The 15,059-nt window shown below is 44.2% G+C and overlaps 1 protein-coding gene across 2 annotated transcripts in view; it reads right to left on the reverse strand.

Moving 5' to 3' along the window:
* Nucleotides 1-13,291, reverse strand: part of LOC147883042 (putative methyltransferase At2g41040, chloroplastic) — a 130,539-nt gene extending 117,248 nt beyond the window's left edge. For both annotated transcript variants that reach the window (XM_087399389.1, XM_087399388.1), the window contains exon 1: nucleotides 13,080-13,291. In XM_087399389.1, the coding sequence (XP_087255515.1) occupies nucleotides 13,080-13,226 (147 nt within the window). In that variant the 5' untranslated portion in view covers nucleotides 13,227-13,291. The remainder of the gene's footprint in view (nucleotides 1-13,079) is intronic.
* Nucleotides 13,292-15,059: the final 1,768 nt, after the last annotated feature.

Consider the following 15,059-nt stretch of genomic DNA (forward strand, 5'->3'; position numbering starts at 1 on the left):
GAGCTCTTTGTCTGCTACAATCAGCCACCTCCCTTGCTCCTGAACTGGTTCTTGAGGCAGGCTTTCTGCAGCTCCAATCTGCTCCAAACTTGGATCTGCCAATGGATAAATGAATGAGTCTAAGTTACTGGCCTTTATAGGCCCCAAGGGCCACTAAACCAACTGACCCAGACAGGCCGACTCAGTCTACGGAGCCTACGTGTTGGTCTGTGGGTACACCACATGGAGCCACTTGGCTGCCCTGTAGATCCGCCTGGCCACGTGACAGTCTATGTTGCTTATAAGTTCATAGATTGATAGTGGACCACAGTGAAGTCTCATTGATGATGCTTGTACTTCCATAGATCCATAGTGGACCGTCGTGCAACCAAGTAGAAAGAAAGAAAGAAAGTTCTATTAACATCTGCAAAAGGTCTCACGGACCTATGAGACAAGGTACGCATTAAAAAAGAAACAAACATCTCCAAGGAGAGGAGGAGTGAACAAAGGATCTCCTAGAGAGTGCATACAATAGCTCCAAATTATTATAGAACATACCTATATTCTAGTTCTATCATAGTGTGACCTTCATTACATCAGTTTAAGACTAAGAGTCTTTGGTCTTAGATTTGAATACTCTAATTGGTGCTTCCCCTTCACGGTAGACCACCCAGTTTCCTGCTTTCTTGGATTCTTTCACTTTAGCAAGTTTAGTGGTTCTTAGCTTGAGCTGAGTCGGAGTGAGCTCCTCAAATATCCATATCTTTATGCCCTTCAGCTTGTGTATTTGTCAGAGAATCTTGATCCTTGCTACCTTGTCATTGAGAGAGATTTGTAACCGTATGGTAATCCCTCAATGAGTAAGATCGGCTTGTTAGTTTCTCTGGCATCCTGCTCTTTCCCTTCCATGTAAGGATCTGCTTTGGTCGCTTTGCTACTTACATCAGCAATAATCTCGTGTTTCATTGATTTCACCTGAGTGACGACCATTTCCTGCACTTTAGAAACCAGCTATGGTGTTGGTGGAGATGCATTACGTTTGTGTAGTACCAAGCTGTGCAAACTTCACTCTCAGCTAGTCGCCTATATGACTCTAGTGCCACCCTCCATAGTCTCCAGCTAGGCAGGTCTCAAACCGTGTGAAGGTATGTCACCATCTAGAAGATAGCATCAATCTACAATAGTGTCATAGCAAACTCTGCCTATATGATCTGATGAGGAATAGAGGGCTTACTCCGAATCATCCTAAATCCGGTAATCACTTGTAGCCTCTCGAATCTCTGCCACCCAATCGTTGATGGGACACTTCCCCCGAAGGGTGTTGCATACATAGTTGTCCACATCACAAGGGCATTAAATAGACATCCCTTCGTTAGAGGGTCTTACAAGTGTGCGTGAAAGCACTCTCGCTCTAATCGAGGCAAAGCCCCTGCCCTCATGTGAGCAGTGCCCTGGTTGCATGAGTCGTCGTTAAAACTAGCCGTACAAAGACTACCCCTAGATAGGTGTATGGCTGCACAATCTCAGCCGCCTCTCCTCGGTAGGTGAAGCTGTGTCAATGAAGTATTGCCCGTGAGGTGTTGAGGATCATAACCTTGGTCTTGCCAACGTTGACTATCGGCTCTCTATCCCTCCAAAAGACCTCTAGGGTCTCTGCGTGTCTCTATAGGCCTGCTATTGCTGAAGAGGAGATGAGGACTGTCCTCCGCGTACAATAGTATCTGTATTATCAGATCAACAAGCAAGGATCCCTCCCCTCCTAGGCAGTCAATGAAAGTCGTGATCTCATCAATATAGAACCCAAAGAGCGTTGGGGAGAGGGGGTATCCTTACTTCACTCCAATCGTGCTCTGAATCCAATCTAATAGGCCTCCAAGGGCACGTAGTTCGCCTCTAACAGACTCATATAAGCTCACCACCTCCCCAATCATGTCTCATGGAATCTGCATCTCTTGGAGTCTCCTAATCATACGTGCATCTCTTGGAGTCTCTTGGCATCATGTCTCGTGGGATCTACATCTCTTCTCCTAATCATACGTGCTCATGCGACTGTATCAAAGGCCTTTCAAAAGTCTACAAAGCAAGCGTAGACTTTCTGGGATCTCAATCTTGCCTCCTCAATGACGGCCCGTAGAGTGAAGAGGAAATGCTGGAATGGAAATAAGTGGTCAAAAAGAGATCCTCAGCCCCCAAGGAGTTTATCTGTGATGCCTTGGAGGAAGAAAAGAGAGAGAACAACAAGGCCTTAAATGTCTTGGTTAGAGGCCTACAGTGGGAGATACTCCAATGGGAGATGCCAAAGCTTGTTTCACCAAGATGGGTGTGAACGTCACAGGTGAGACATCAACGCTGAGATGTTGACAAAGCCACTGGTAATGAAACTCCGGACAGCAATGGACAGGTCCACCCTCATGAGCATGAGGGCAACATTAAAAGGAACTAAGATATACTTGGGTGATGACCTCATACTCCTACAGCAAGAGCACCACACGGAGGGAATGGTACATGTGGGCTCTGGAGTCAACAAGCAATACTTCTCTACTCTCGGCCCTAGACATAGTAGAGAGAGTGTCTCGCAGCTTGTTGACTCAGACGGGATACTTCAGACACATCCAAATGCCGTCATGCAGATTGCTTCAGATTACTATGCCTCCCTTCTGACTGCAGATCCTGATTCACAGGCCAGAGATGATGCTAGACAGGTTATTTGGCAGCATATTCCTATGTTGGTGGATAGAGGTATGAGAGCCTCACTTGATGCATGCTTCACCAACATAGAGTTCAGGACCGCTCTTACTACCTTCATAAGGGTAGTTGTCCAGGGTTAAATGGACTTATACCCTCTTTTTTTATTATTTTTTGGGATCAGATTGGGGATTGCATCACCTCAGCCCTGCAGGGCGTTTGGGACTTGAGTGAGATGCCGGACTCACTCTCGGACGGTCTCATTCATCTTATCCCAAAAGGAGGTTGCAGAAATTTAGTGTCTCAGTGGAGACCGGGCACTTTGTATGAGATCTTGGCAAAAGCCATCAGCCTGCGATTGCAGCCCATCCTGCCAGATCTTATACATGACACACAGACAGGCTTTGTCCATGGCAGAAGCATTTTTGATAATATATTCTCATTTTGGGAGGCTTCTGAGTGGGCTATGCATGAGGGCCATAGACTGACAATTCTACTCCTGATTTTGAAAAAGCATATGACAAGGTAGATTGGGGTTTTCTCGAGGGAACCCTTCTTCGCTTTGGATTTTCAGATTTGTGGATTAAAGGGGTTTCTACTCTTTACAAGTCAGCCCATAGCCACGTACTCATTGGTGGAGTCAGGGGAGACAGTTTTCAAATATCCAGATCAGTCCGACAGGGATGCCCTCTAGCCCCCTTTCTATTCTTATTTGTGGCTGAAGCTATGAGCCTCTATATTAGAGCTCAAGCTGATATTTTTGGGCTGAGACTTCCGTTGAGACTGGAAGAGGAGTTACTACACAATGAGTTGGCAGAGGACAGATTTTTTTTTGGATGCAACTCCACAAACACTCACCTCTTTCAGGACAGCCTTGGATTTATTTTGCATTGCAACAGGGGCTCACATTAACTGGAACAAATCCAATGGTTTCTGGATTAGTGATGAGGACACTCGAGATTGGGGTGCTGATATTGGATTTACTTGGATTCAGAGGGGTGTCTCCTTCAGGTATGCCAGGTTGGGGTGGGCATTTCTCCAGCACAGCAAATCGCTCCCATGTTGGAGAGCATCAAGAGGAAACTCCTAGTTTGGAGTTCGGCCAGACTTGACCTTGCATCCAGAGTGGTGGTTGTAAACCAGGTACTGTTGGCTACAGCCTGGTTTGTTTGCTCTTGTTGGTGTCGATCTACAAGCAGTATCACTCAGCTCAAGAGACCTATTAGGAATTTTTTGTGGAGTGGATTAGATGGCACTTCAAATGTGATAGCCAAGGTGGCTTGGGAGACTCTTATTCTACCCACTGAGGAAGGGGGCCTCAATTGCAGTGTAGAGCCTTGCTTTGCAAGATGGTGGTCAAAGATTTGATGCCTGGTCAGGAGCCTTGGAAGGATTTTTTCTTACGCAATATACAAACATGCACACCTTCTCAAGGAGGAGATTGGATGGACAGCCCTAGATGGATCTTTACGTCAGCCCGTCTCAGATCTCCAACTTCCTCTCTCATGGCTGCCATTCTGAAAGCTTGGGATAGCTTCAAAAGTACTCTTCGGAGAGTTCCACCCTCCTCTCGTGAAGAAATTGACAGGCAGCCCGTCATGTGGAATGATTGCATACTAGATGAGCATGGCAAATCACTGGGCATGTTACATTATATGCAGTGGTCTAGATGGGAGTTGGGACCTGCATCCACGGTGGGTGCTTGGAAAGCTTTCAGGATGCTTCCAGAGGATTAGAGAGCTCGTTCAATTAGTCACCTCAGAGGAAGTGCAGCCAGGATGCAGCAAATAGATGCAACCATTCCAGTGGAGTGGATGGATACATACCATTAGCCTATTTCTGAGTCCACCTGGTTGGGGGCTTTTTCGAGGACAGGTATCCCTCTGCAGGTTATAGCCTTGCGGGATGCACATGAGGATACCCTTGTCTTTCAGGTTCATGCAGGAGGCAGACTCCACAGATCTTCAGAGGACATTCTTTTGGAGGCTCCTTTTCAGCCTGTCAGGATTGCAGGATACATGGAGATGGGTAGAGACTCACAGTGGTATCTTGATCGAGACCCCGTTCTCCTGGCTATTAAATCTTGGAGGCTTTGGCTGTATGGAGGTTCCCCTATTAGATCCTTGCAGTGGGATTTAGGGGAATGGGAGTGGATAGTTGCACGGCACCGAGAGAAGAGCATCCCCTTCTTTCATTACACGGTCAGAAATGCCCTGCAAGAGATTCCAACTCAGTTGTAGGGGCTGGAGGCCCTCTAGAACTCCTCATTGGGATACTTTTCAGATTTCTGCAGAGATGCAGAAAAACTTTTGGAGGAGACTTTGGAAAATCCTCAGGAATAGGAAAATCACGTTATTCATCTGGCTTACTATTCATGGAGGGATTGTAGTGAACCTATGGAGATCTAGGTTCGGGGCTGACCCTACATGTCCTCGATGCCACTCAGCAGTTGAGTCAGTGCAGCACTGCCTTTGGGAGTGCACTCAGGTGAGGACGGTTTGGAAGGGTGTTGCTAGGATACTTCGCAATTTTCATAGAGCACCCTTCTTCATGACCTGGGAATCAGTTGCTTGGTTGTCACTCACTGGTCCACAGGCTTTCTTTGAGGGACATAGCTTTCTTTGTTCGACAACATCTTGTGGAGTCATGCTCCCTCCGGGATGTTCCGTTTACTCCATCCAGAGCTCCCCACGCTTCTGTAGACACATCCTGGGAGATTCTAGCTAGTATTACAGCATGGCTATTTGGAGAGCCAGATGTACAAAGGCTTTGGAGGACTCCCAGGTTCACCCTTCTCAGACTATGGCCAGTATCTCGGCAGATACTATACACACTTTGATGGCCATTTGGGCGAACATACAGGGAACTTTTTATCTCTGGATCATGTTGTATGCACAAGTATAGTGTATAGAAACTCTCATTTCCCAATGCCATAGGCATGCCTTCATGCATTTATTTTGAAAGCTGTACAGAGGCTTTCAAGTCTCTCAAATTTCTCCTCTTTACACATGCATTCCATTTGTAGTTGTCTGTAAAATCCAGTCCTAGATATTTTTATGTGTTGACTATTTCCAAGGGCTCCCATTCAAAGGTGACATCAATCTGTTTATTACAGGTCCCAATCACCATCACTTGTCTTGTCAATATTGACATGCATGCCTTGGAGAGAGAAAGAAATAAATAAATAAATAAAGCTTATTAAAGTCTTCGGAAGACAAATGGGTCTATGAGACTGTGAGAAACCTGATACAAAACAAGCTATGAGGGTGGAGCTACTAAGCGCATCAACACCCAAACTACATGCTACATGATATATATCCATAAAGAACATCAATACAGAGTTGATAGAGCGAGAGAGAAAGAGATAATATCTATGACTGTATTAAATTCTGCGTGAGACACTTCTTGAGAGAGAGAGAGAGAGAGAGATGAGATGAGTCAAGGCCTTTTACTTCATGGAAACAATTCCAAGGAGCCAAATATGACTCATCTAAAGTTAATCAGAGAAGGAATATGCAGCAGATAGAGGCAGCCATACCAACGGAGTGGATAGATACAAATGACATGCCGATCATAGAGTCCACTTGGTTGAGAGCTTTCACGGGGACATGTGTTCCTTTACAGGTTATTGCCTTGCAGGATGCACATGAGGAGACCCTTGTCTTTGATGTTCAGTCAGGAGGCAGACTTCTCAGATCTTCAGATGATATTCTTTTGAAGGTTGCCTTCCAGCCTGTTAGGATTGCAGGTTACATGGAGTTGGGCATGGTCTCACATTGGTATCTTGATCCTGACCTTGTTCTCCTGGCACTTGGGTCTTGGAGACTCAAGTTCTTGCAGTGGGACCAATCAGGTTCTTGCAGTGGGACCAAGGGGAGTGGGAATGGATTGATGAAGGGCACCGAGAGAAGAGCATCCCCTTCTTTCGTAACACAGTCAGAAATGCCAGGAGATTTCAGCTTAGCAATAGAGGTTGGAGGCCCTCCAGAGCTCTTCATTGGGATAGTTTTCAGATTTCTGCAGAGGTGCAGAAAAACTTTTGGAGTAGGCTCTGGGAATCCCTCTGAAATAGAAAGATAACTCTTTTCTATTCATGGAGAGATTGCAATGAACATGTGGAGATCCAGCTAACCCTACTTGTCCTCGTTGCCACGCAGCAGTTGAGTCAATTTAGCATTGCCTCTGGGAGTGCAGACAGGCGAGGACGATCTGGAAGGGTGTTACCAGGATTCTTTGCATATTTCATAGAGCACCCTTCTTCATGACATGGGGATCAGTGGCATGGTTATCTCTTACTGGCCCTCAGGTATTTTTCGAGGGACATGACTCAAACTCATCCTTCATTATACGACGACTGTGGAATCATGCTCTTTCCAAGATGTTCCCTTCACTCCTTTCAAAGCTGCTCATGCCTCAGTAGGCACATCTTGGGAGATTCTGGCTAGCATAGCTGCTTGGCATATGCTGCGTGCTGGAAGCAATGGAACGGGAGTGGAGTGTGGGAAGCAAACAACAAGCTAGAGCAAAACATAGTACTGTTCAAATGGATAAGAGGAAAATACAAAGGGTGGCCTATATGGCCACCAAGTCAACCATATGGTTGACTATAGAAGTCAACTCATAGAGTTGACCTGACCTACAAGGCTCATACCAGGGCTAAGTGCTAACAAACCCCCCTCCATGGTATGGCTTTAGTATCCTCGACGTCTACTCCCTTTTTTCTCTTTTGTCTATTGAAGAGTTCACTTCTTGATTACTCCCTTAAGCTCTTCCTCATGCCCATCATTTTTTTGTTCACAATCTGCCTAGATGTTCCCTTTTATTTTGGAGGTCATTCTCTGATTGGCTGGATCCCTCCTTTCCCTTGTAATCGAGTTCAACATGGAAGCACTAAAACTTGCTCCATTGGTTGTATATTTTTTGAAAACTAATTTCCCCACCTAGCAAACGAAGATCAGACTTCTCCTCATGCGAGAAGAAATCTAGAACGTGACAAATAGTAAGGAAAAGAAGCAAAGTAAGACAATAAAAGATCCTTCAGTGGGAGAACCAAAATGATAAGGCCTTGGCTATCATTGGCCTAGGGCTTGCTGAGAACCTAATCCTACCATGTGGATCTTGACAAGACAGGAAGTGCAGTTGGACTAAGCTTGAAAATCCTTTTGCAAAAAGGATAATTAATTCAAAAGTTTTTCTTAAACAAAAACTTTTTAATTTGAAGATGAACGAAGGAGAGGCACTGAGTGAACACCTAAGCATTCTAGGATCTTTCCTTCAACAACTAGCTGCCCTAAAAGCCACAGTTAAAAAGATGATCAGATAGCAGTTTTACACTCCAGTATCGAGGGTATCTCCAAATACAATGAGATATTGGCAGTACTTCGAGTTGGTCGTGATATGGTGGATATCCTTATGATGAGGACCACCGTGTTACAAAGAAAGCTGGAGCTTCACTGAAACTGGAGAAGGTATACTTCTCAAAGAACAAATCAAGAAAGAAAGGCAAGCGACTGAAATGTACCTATTGCAACAAGCTCGCACACATAAGGGATAGATGCTTCAAGAAGATTGCTAAAGAGCAATCAAAGGAGCATGCAAAGCTGGTTGCACAAAAGGGACGAAGCTGGACCCTCTACTGGACCTGCGGAGAAGGCCTTTACTGCAGCTGTTTTTTATCATCTCTACATGAGGAGATAGATGATGATTGGTCTTTTGTGTGTATCAGGTACTCTGCCTTTGGTAGTCCCCCATAAATGAATGTAATGTATGTGTTTGTGTGCCTTGTTTCATACAAGGCTCCTAGAAGATAGAGGGGGTTGTTTTGGATGTACTTTGTCTTGATGGTTTCCCATATCAGGCCTGGACGAGTCTCACGATGTTGTGCATTTCCCTAAACCTATGAGCTGGTCATGCATCCATGCTTAGACATGAGTCTTTGATCATGCTGCACCTTAAGCCATGAGAGTGCTTTCAACCTCTGACTCATGCTCAGCCTTTAGCCTCTGAGAATGCATGGCATGCACAGTCAGGATCTCACCATCATTTTGTCTTCCAGAGCCACTCACCCTAGCTCCGAAAGGGGGGTTGTTGGATATTGGAGTCCTAGTGTGATATAGTCCGGATAGTTGGGGTTAGTGGGCCTGATCTCAACGTGGGACGGTGGGGTGGAGGAAGAAGAAGATGAAGTGGAGGGGGCTTGCTCACCGACCTCTCTGCCAAGATGTGGCATACGGTCTCTCTTTTCCACCAGCCCAGCCAGCAAGTTTTACCACGCGGTTTGGACAATGAGTGTCCCTCGTTTGTGTGGGTTGAAGTGTCCTAGAACCACTTGTGTGAGTTTGTCCTTTGGGAGTCTGTAGCATCACTCAACCTCTCTTAGTCTAGATTTGATTCTATGTATGACCTCATCTATGAGCTGTATGTGTGAGGAAGATAAGGCCTAGCCAGCCTATAAAAGTGGCATGTACCTTTCACTATTATCATGCAATCATATCCAGTGTACTCGCCTCATGAGTTCCTTGTCTCTCTCTAACCATGCTCCACACAACATTATGCCCAAGTGGTAGTCTCTCCCCACTCCCCTCCCTCTACTCATGCCTATGTGGCACAATGCTCATGTATATTGCTATAGGTATCAAGCATGTTGCACTTCTCATTTGGAGGCTAACAGGCGGGACATTGGCCCTATTTTTCCAACACGCACTCTCAATGACACATTGTGGTCCGATATCCACTCTGTCAAAGAACGGCTCCATCAACTCCCTTGTAGAAGCTTTGAAGAGTAAGTCGAGAATTTCTTCATCATCTGGTCACCAAACCTCCAATATCTTCAAGTACTGCTCCGCATCATTCAAGAAAAATCGGATCTAGTCTAGAACATTGGTACAATTACTGGTCCAAGTCACGATCACCCCATAGTCTTCAAAATACCAAGGCACCAACAGATCTATCCAATTGTCCCCCTAATAAGAAGGAACATACCAAATCCTACAAAGCACCACAGATCTTGGGTCTGTTTCAACCCAACTTCAAACCAGCACCATCTGTGTCCTAGTCCTTGATTCCTTTCATAGTGAGATCCTCGTGGCTGCTCCACATTGATCCCCACTAGGAACTCCACTGGTCCTCCACAGGCACAATTGTTGGTCCTCCACAGGCACGATCATCTCCCTTGATCTTTCAAATCCCACGTGTCCACCAGTAAGGCTTTGATAAGGTCATCACCTCGTCTTTCAAGTATCATGCAATTGGGCTTGGAAAAGCCTCGTGATCACCTCCACTGATCAACAATTAAAACTTCTCAAAATCTTTGTCACTAATCTCAGGAGTAGTCTTGCAGTAGGTGTCGAAAGCCTCCACAATGAGAAATTCCCCTCTCTTTTGCCCTCCTTTCTCCATCCAAATTAGAATCGCTGTACAAACAACCATCCCAATGCAATCTACTACGATCTCCAATGAAGTATATTGAGAATACATACCCTAGAAACTCAGCTCGGTGTTGCTTGCCATTGGAGCAAGCCAAGGCTTGAAAAAATGTCTTGTCCACTATGCTTGTATTGAACGTCAAATAATTGTTTTTAATGAACGTGAATTTTCTTTGGAGTTTTATCTCTCTATGGTGATAAATCATGCTCAATTCTATGTTCCACATGTTGGGTATGAATTTTCAAAGATCTAGGAGCCATTATTTACAAGAATGAAATGATACTTTTTAAAGTGTCAATAAGAAAGATGTAAGAGTTCCGTATTGCATGTGAGTTTTTATTTTGTGAGTCCTCACGCTACACCTTTTGACTACCACACATTGCTTTGTTAATATGCTATTTTCGTCTTGAGTAGTACTTCCTACATGTAGGAGATGTACTATGATCATAAATCAATGATTGGCCAAGATTAACTAGAACTCTATGTCAACTCTTCCATCTCTGCAGGTGGTACTAGACCGGTCATTAGATCCCAAGGCTGAGCAAAACCTTCCATCCTCCACCATGAAGTCTAACTCTGTGCTTCACGCTTAAATGTCTCTCCTGAACACTATCACTCCTGGGTCTACAAACTTATCCCAATACATCAAGCAGTGGTCGCTAAGAAAAGTTCCTCTTTGGCAGATGCCATGTTGCCAGTGGTCCTCCTCCTTTGCTTAGTCAACCTTCTTCTTCGTCCAGTCTTTAGCAAATGTCCCAGTATGTCGCAATAGACGCACTCGTCAGAAGAGTCCTTGTCAATCTTTTACTATGGTTTCCCTTTGTCATTCTTGCTTTTGGCCATTAGAGCCTTTTCGTGCCACCTTCACTTCCGTCATATAGCCTCATCTAGGAAGCAACAGTGGGCCCAATTCCTCAAATGTGATTGACCTTGCCCATTCTCCAATAGTGAGAGCTGTTGCCAACCCTGGGCAAGTCCTTGGAAGCTTGTTGACCAGAAGTATGGCCACTAATTGCTGTCCACCTTATGACCAATTGTTGTGAAATGATCCCTCGCAAGGCAGTCATGGCCTGACTCTCCTTCCCCCATCATCATGGTGAGCAATTGATTATGGAGCATGATCATTCTCTTTGCATTTTTCATTTCATAAAGATCCTTCAATACTTTCCATGCTTCATGTGCTATATCTGTGTCAAAGCATCCGCAGTCGTCCCCAAAACTGTGGGGAGCGACTGCATCCTTCAGATTCCATTCCTTCATGTTATCTCGATTTGCCAAAATTGTGACCTTCCTTGAGGCATCCACATGTCAACAAGTTTCAACTCCATGCACACCCCAAATTTCCCTGGCCAGATGACTTCAAACCTTAACTTTCCAGATCTGATAGTTGGTTCCATCCAACTTTCCAATCTCACTGAAATTCGGAATGAGCAAACTAGATCCCATGGGAGGGTGTCCGCAAACTAAAGTCTTTCAACCTATTTCAGCACTGCCTGCAAGTCAACACAGCACACCTGAATGCGGAAGCTCCTTCCTCCTCGGCTAGGTCACAAGAAGACCCTTTGTTGTTGATCTCCAAGACACCAAAGCTTGTCAATAGCTTAGCTTTGATACCATGTTATGGAAATGGAGTCGCTTGCTACAGCCAACTCCTACACAACATAATAAACGTCATCGCGAGATCTCACAAAGAAAACTTCAAATGCGAACTCCCTCCGTGTGCATGTATGTATAGAGGGCTAAGACGTTTGAATGGCTAATCAAGAAGATCAAGTGCGAGCTCCAGTACTCAACCGTATGTCACAGCCTAGAGTTGAAAGACAACTCAGTCTTTGCTATGCAAATGGATTGGTGTGAGATGCTCGAGTGGATCATTGAAGCACACCCAAGACATGGCTTGGGAAAGTGGAATGGCCTTCCTTGGCATTATAAAGTTTGTCCACACTTTCCCTCAAGTTATGAGGCTCGTTCATGTCAACAGGGATATTGCAAGCATGAATTCAGCACCACTTTGGACTGGACTGGGTGCGCTTGCGTTTGAGGTGATGCTGCTTTCTTGAAAAGCATCTGGCGGTCCGCCCATGCCTTGGAAGGGCATCCTCTGGCCTGTGTCAATCCATAAGAGCAAGGAATCCTCACAACCAAGCAGTCTAGAAAGATATTTAGAATGAGAAAGAAATGCGCTGGCTCACTAATGAAGAGGTCACGATTAATTTCAGCCTGAAAGCCAGGGACATTTCTTTTACAGACCGTGATGCAGGTGATTGTTGGCGGCAGCTGCCCAACCAATTCCATGGTTAACAGGAATCAGTGGCTGAAATGTTGGATGCTTCTCAATGGGAAATATCATTCTGCAAAATGTTTACAAGAGTACTTGCAACGCTGCTTGTGAAATTTGAAGGTTTAACAGAGTTTGGAGGACTCTGAATCACCATCCAAATGGAGGACTCAGTATGCCAAACTCAATTTCATGAGCTGGAAAGTGCTTCTTCATTGGCTCCCTGTGAGATGCAAGCTGGCCAAGTGGAAGGACATGACTAATGCGTGCCCCCTGTGTAGAAAAGAGGACACCTCTTTTGGAGCTGCTCCTATGGCAGGTCAGTTTGCGGAAAGATGACGTTTGTCAAAAGCAGTGGCTTAAGTTATTGAGTTTCGTTCAGCCGTAGGCTCATCATCTTTTCTACTCATTTGTGGGCAGAGTCGTACTTTTAGGATCCAATCCAATCTACCTACCTATCTCTATCTTAATTTACTACATATTCCAGTGCAGTTGAATAAGAGGCAAGGCTATACAGAGCGTTTGTGTAAGTTAACTCTTGACTCTCAAAGCAGAGCTATGTGGTGACATTCATTACAAAACTTGCGGAATTGAATGATCGACTTGAAAAACGGCGTCTCTCAATGGTTAGGGGTGTACAAACGAGCCACAAACTTAGCATGTCCAACGAAAATCCATTCAGTGAAAGCGGCGGTTCGTAAAGCCACTATACCAAATCACTGAGCGCCAAAGTTGCAGAGACGAGGGGGAGTTGGGGACGAGAATTGAGGGGTGGAAATGGAGGGGAGGAAGGCCGGTAACGAGGAAAAAGCTGGCAATGGCGATCAAAGGGCAGCCGAAAACACAAGGTTGCAGCCATGGATGTACAAGTGTACCAGCAAACAATTTGTTCCTCATCCGATCAAATTCATATAACGGAGTGCAAGAAAACCCAATTGATAGGCAAATCATACATTTAAGAGCTAATCATATCATCTCTCTTATAACATGAACTCATTCACGACCTAATTCAAGCAAAACATATGAAGAAACTTAATTCTAGCAACTCCCTATATAACATTCCACATTTAATCTTCCTTTACAGTCAGAGACGAAAAAGGTACCTCAAAAAGCACCACTATATAGAAGTACACACATAACAGAAAGTACCAACACGGATTAACTACTTCAAGCAAATGCTCATTGATAGAGACAAAGCTAGTTAAACATCATGGTCTAAAAACTATAAATGTTGCTAGGTTTCACATTCCATAGAAAATACAATAAATTATTCCTTTGAAAGCAAGTCTTTCATTAGAAGCATATTCAATAAGTGGAAAAATCTAGATAAAAAGGTTGTTTATATGAAAAGCTTGTTTAACAAATGAGATAACCATGTTTGCAAATAATAAAAGAGAATATCGAAATAGCCAAACTTCAACAAATTGAGCTCTAAATGTAAGAGTAGACAAGAAGACAAGCCCACTTATGGAAGTGACCAAAAAGACTAAATATCAAACCATGTTAGCACTTATATTTTAATTATAATGCGAGTAATTAGAATTGCATGTTGGAGCATCAATGGAAACAATGGATCATAAACAGAACACTTTATTCATGGAGAATGCCCAATATATAGGCAAGAGAGTATACATCTTTGACATCATTGATGATCTCAGGATGGAATCCTTAGATCCTATAATCACTCCCTGATTCTCTCAATCACACCTAATAGAACCTTCTACCACCTAACCTGGTCACACTAACCACATGGACAAACCTGTATCCCTTGGTACACCCCATTACATCAATTTATCCATACCCCCCCACAAATTGATGACCTCATCCCTCAGCAGTAGTACATGGAATGCTCCATGGCTTGCCCACCATCATGTGGCAACACACATGGCCCCAACCTGTGACTCACTCCTAGGATTCTTGGTTTACAACTGTAGGATTGGACAATGACTATGTATGGAAATACCCATGGATCCAACAAGGTAAAACCTCAAACAAAGGACTAACAATCATTTAAGGATGGACTATCCATGGCATAGAACCATTATTGACCACACACACAAACAATTAAGAAAACATATGGGTCGTCACCTTTGTCAAGATTGACTTGGGTGGTGAAAGTTGTGAGAGCTTAAACATCCTCTGGTTCTTCTTCTTCTTCTTTCTCTGCTTCTTCCACAAGGTTTGCTGAACATTTCTTCTTTGCATAGCACTCTTTCTCAAAATGTTCAGGTTTTCCACAAAAGTTACACTTCATCTTACTCTTGCTGGTATATCCCTTGAGGTTGCTTTTGGGCAAATATGCCCCATGTTCTTTGTAGTCACCATGTTCTTTGTAGTCATTCCTCTGTTTGATTTTCCTTTCCTCTTCCAAGAGGGTGCCTCAATTTCCACCAAACTAATCTCTGGTATATTGGTGAGAGTAGTGACAATAGTGCCATATTCCTCAGTTAGGCTTTTGAGTAAGATAGCAATCACAATGTCATCATCAAGATTAAACTTGATGCTAGCTAACTGAGTCAGTATGCTCTTCATGGAGTTTAAATGTGAAGAGATGGATTCTCCTCTATCCAATTTCAAATCAAAAAATTTGATGAGCAAGCTAAACTTGGAACACTTCCCTTGTGCTCCAAAGACAAAAGCTTAAGATGACTCCATGCAGCATGAGCAGTCTCACAGCCATCAATGTGGTGGA

This window comes from Dipteris shenzhenensis, chromosome 28 (assembly GCF_047967505.1).
Source record: "Dipteris shenzhenensis isolate YYH24624 ecotype China chromosome 28, Dip_SZ_1.0, whole genome shotgun sequence".
NCBI lineage: Eukaryota > Viridiplantae > Streptophyta > Polypodiopsida > Gleicheniales > Dipteridaceae > Dipteris > Dipteris shenzhenensis.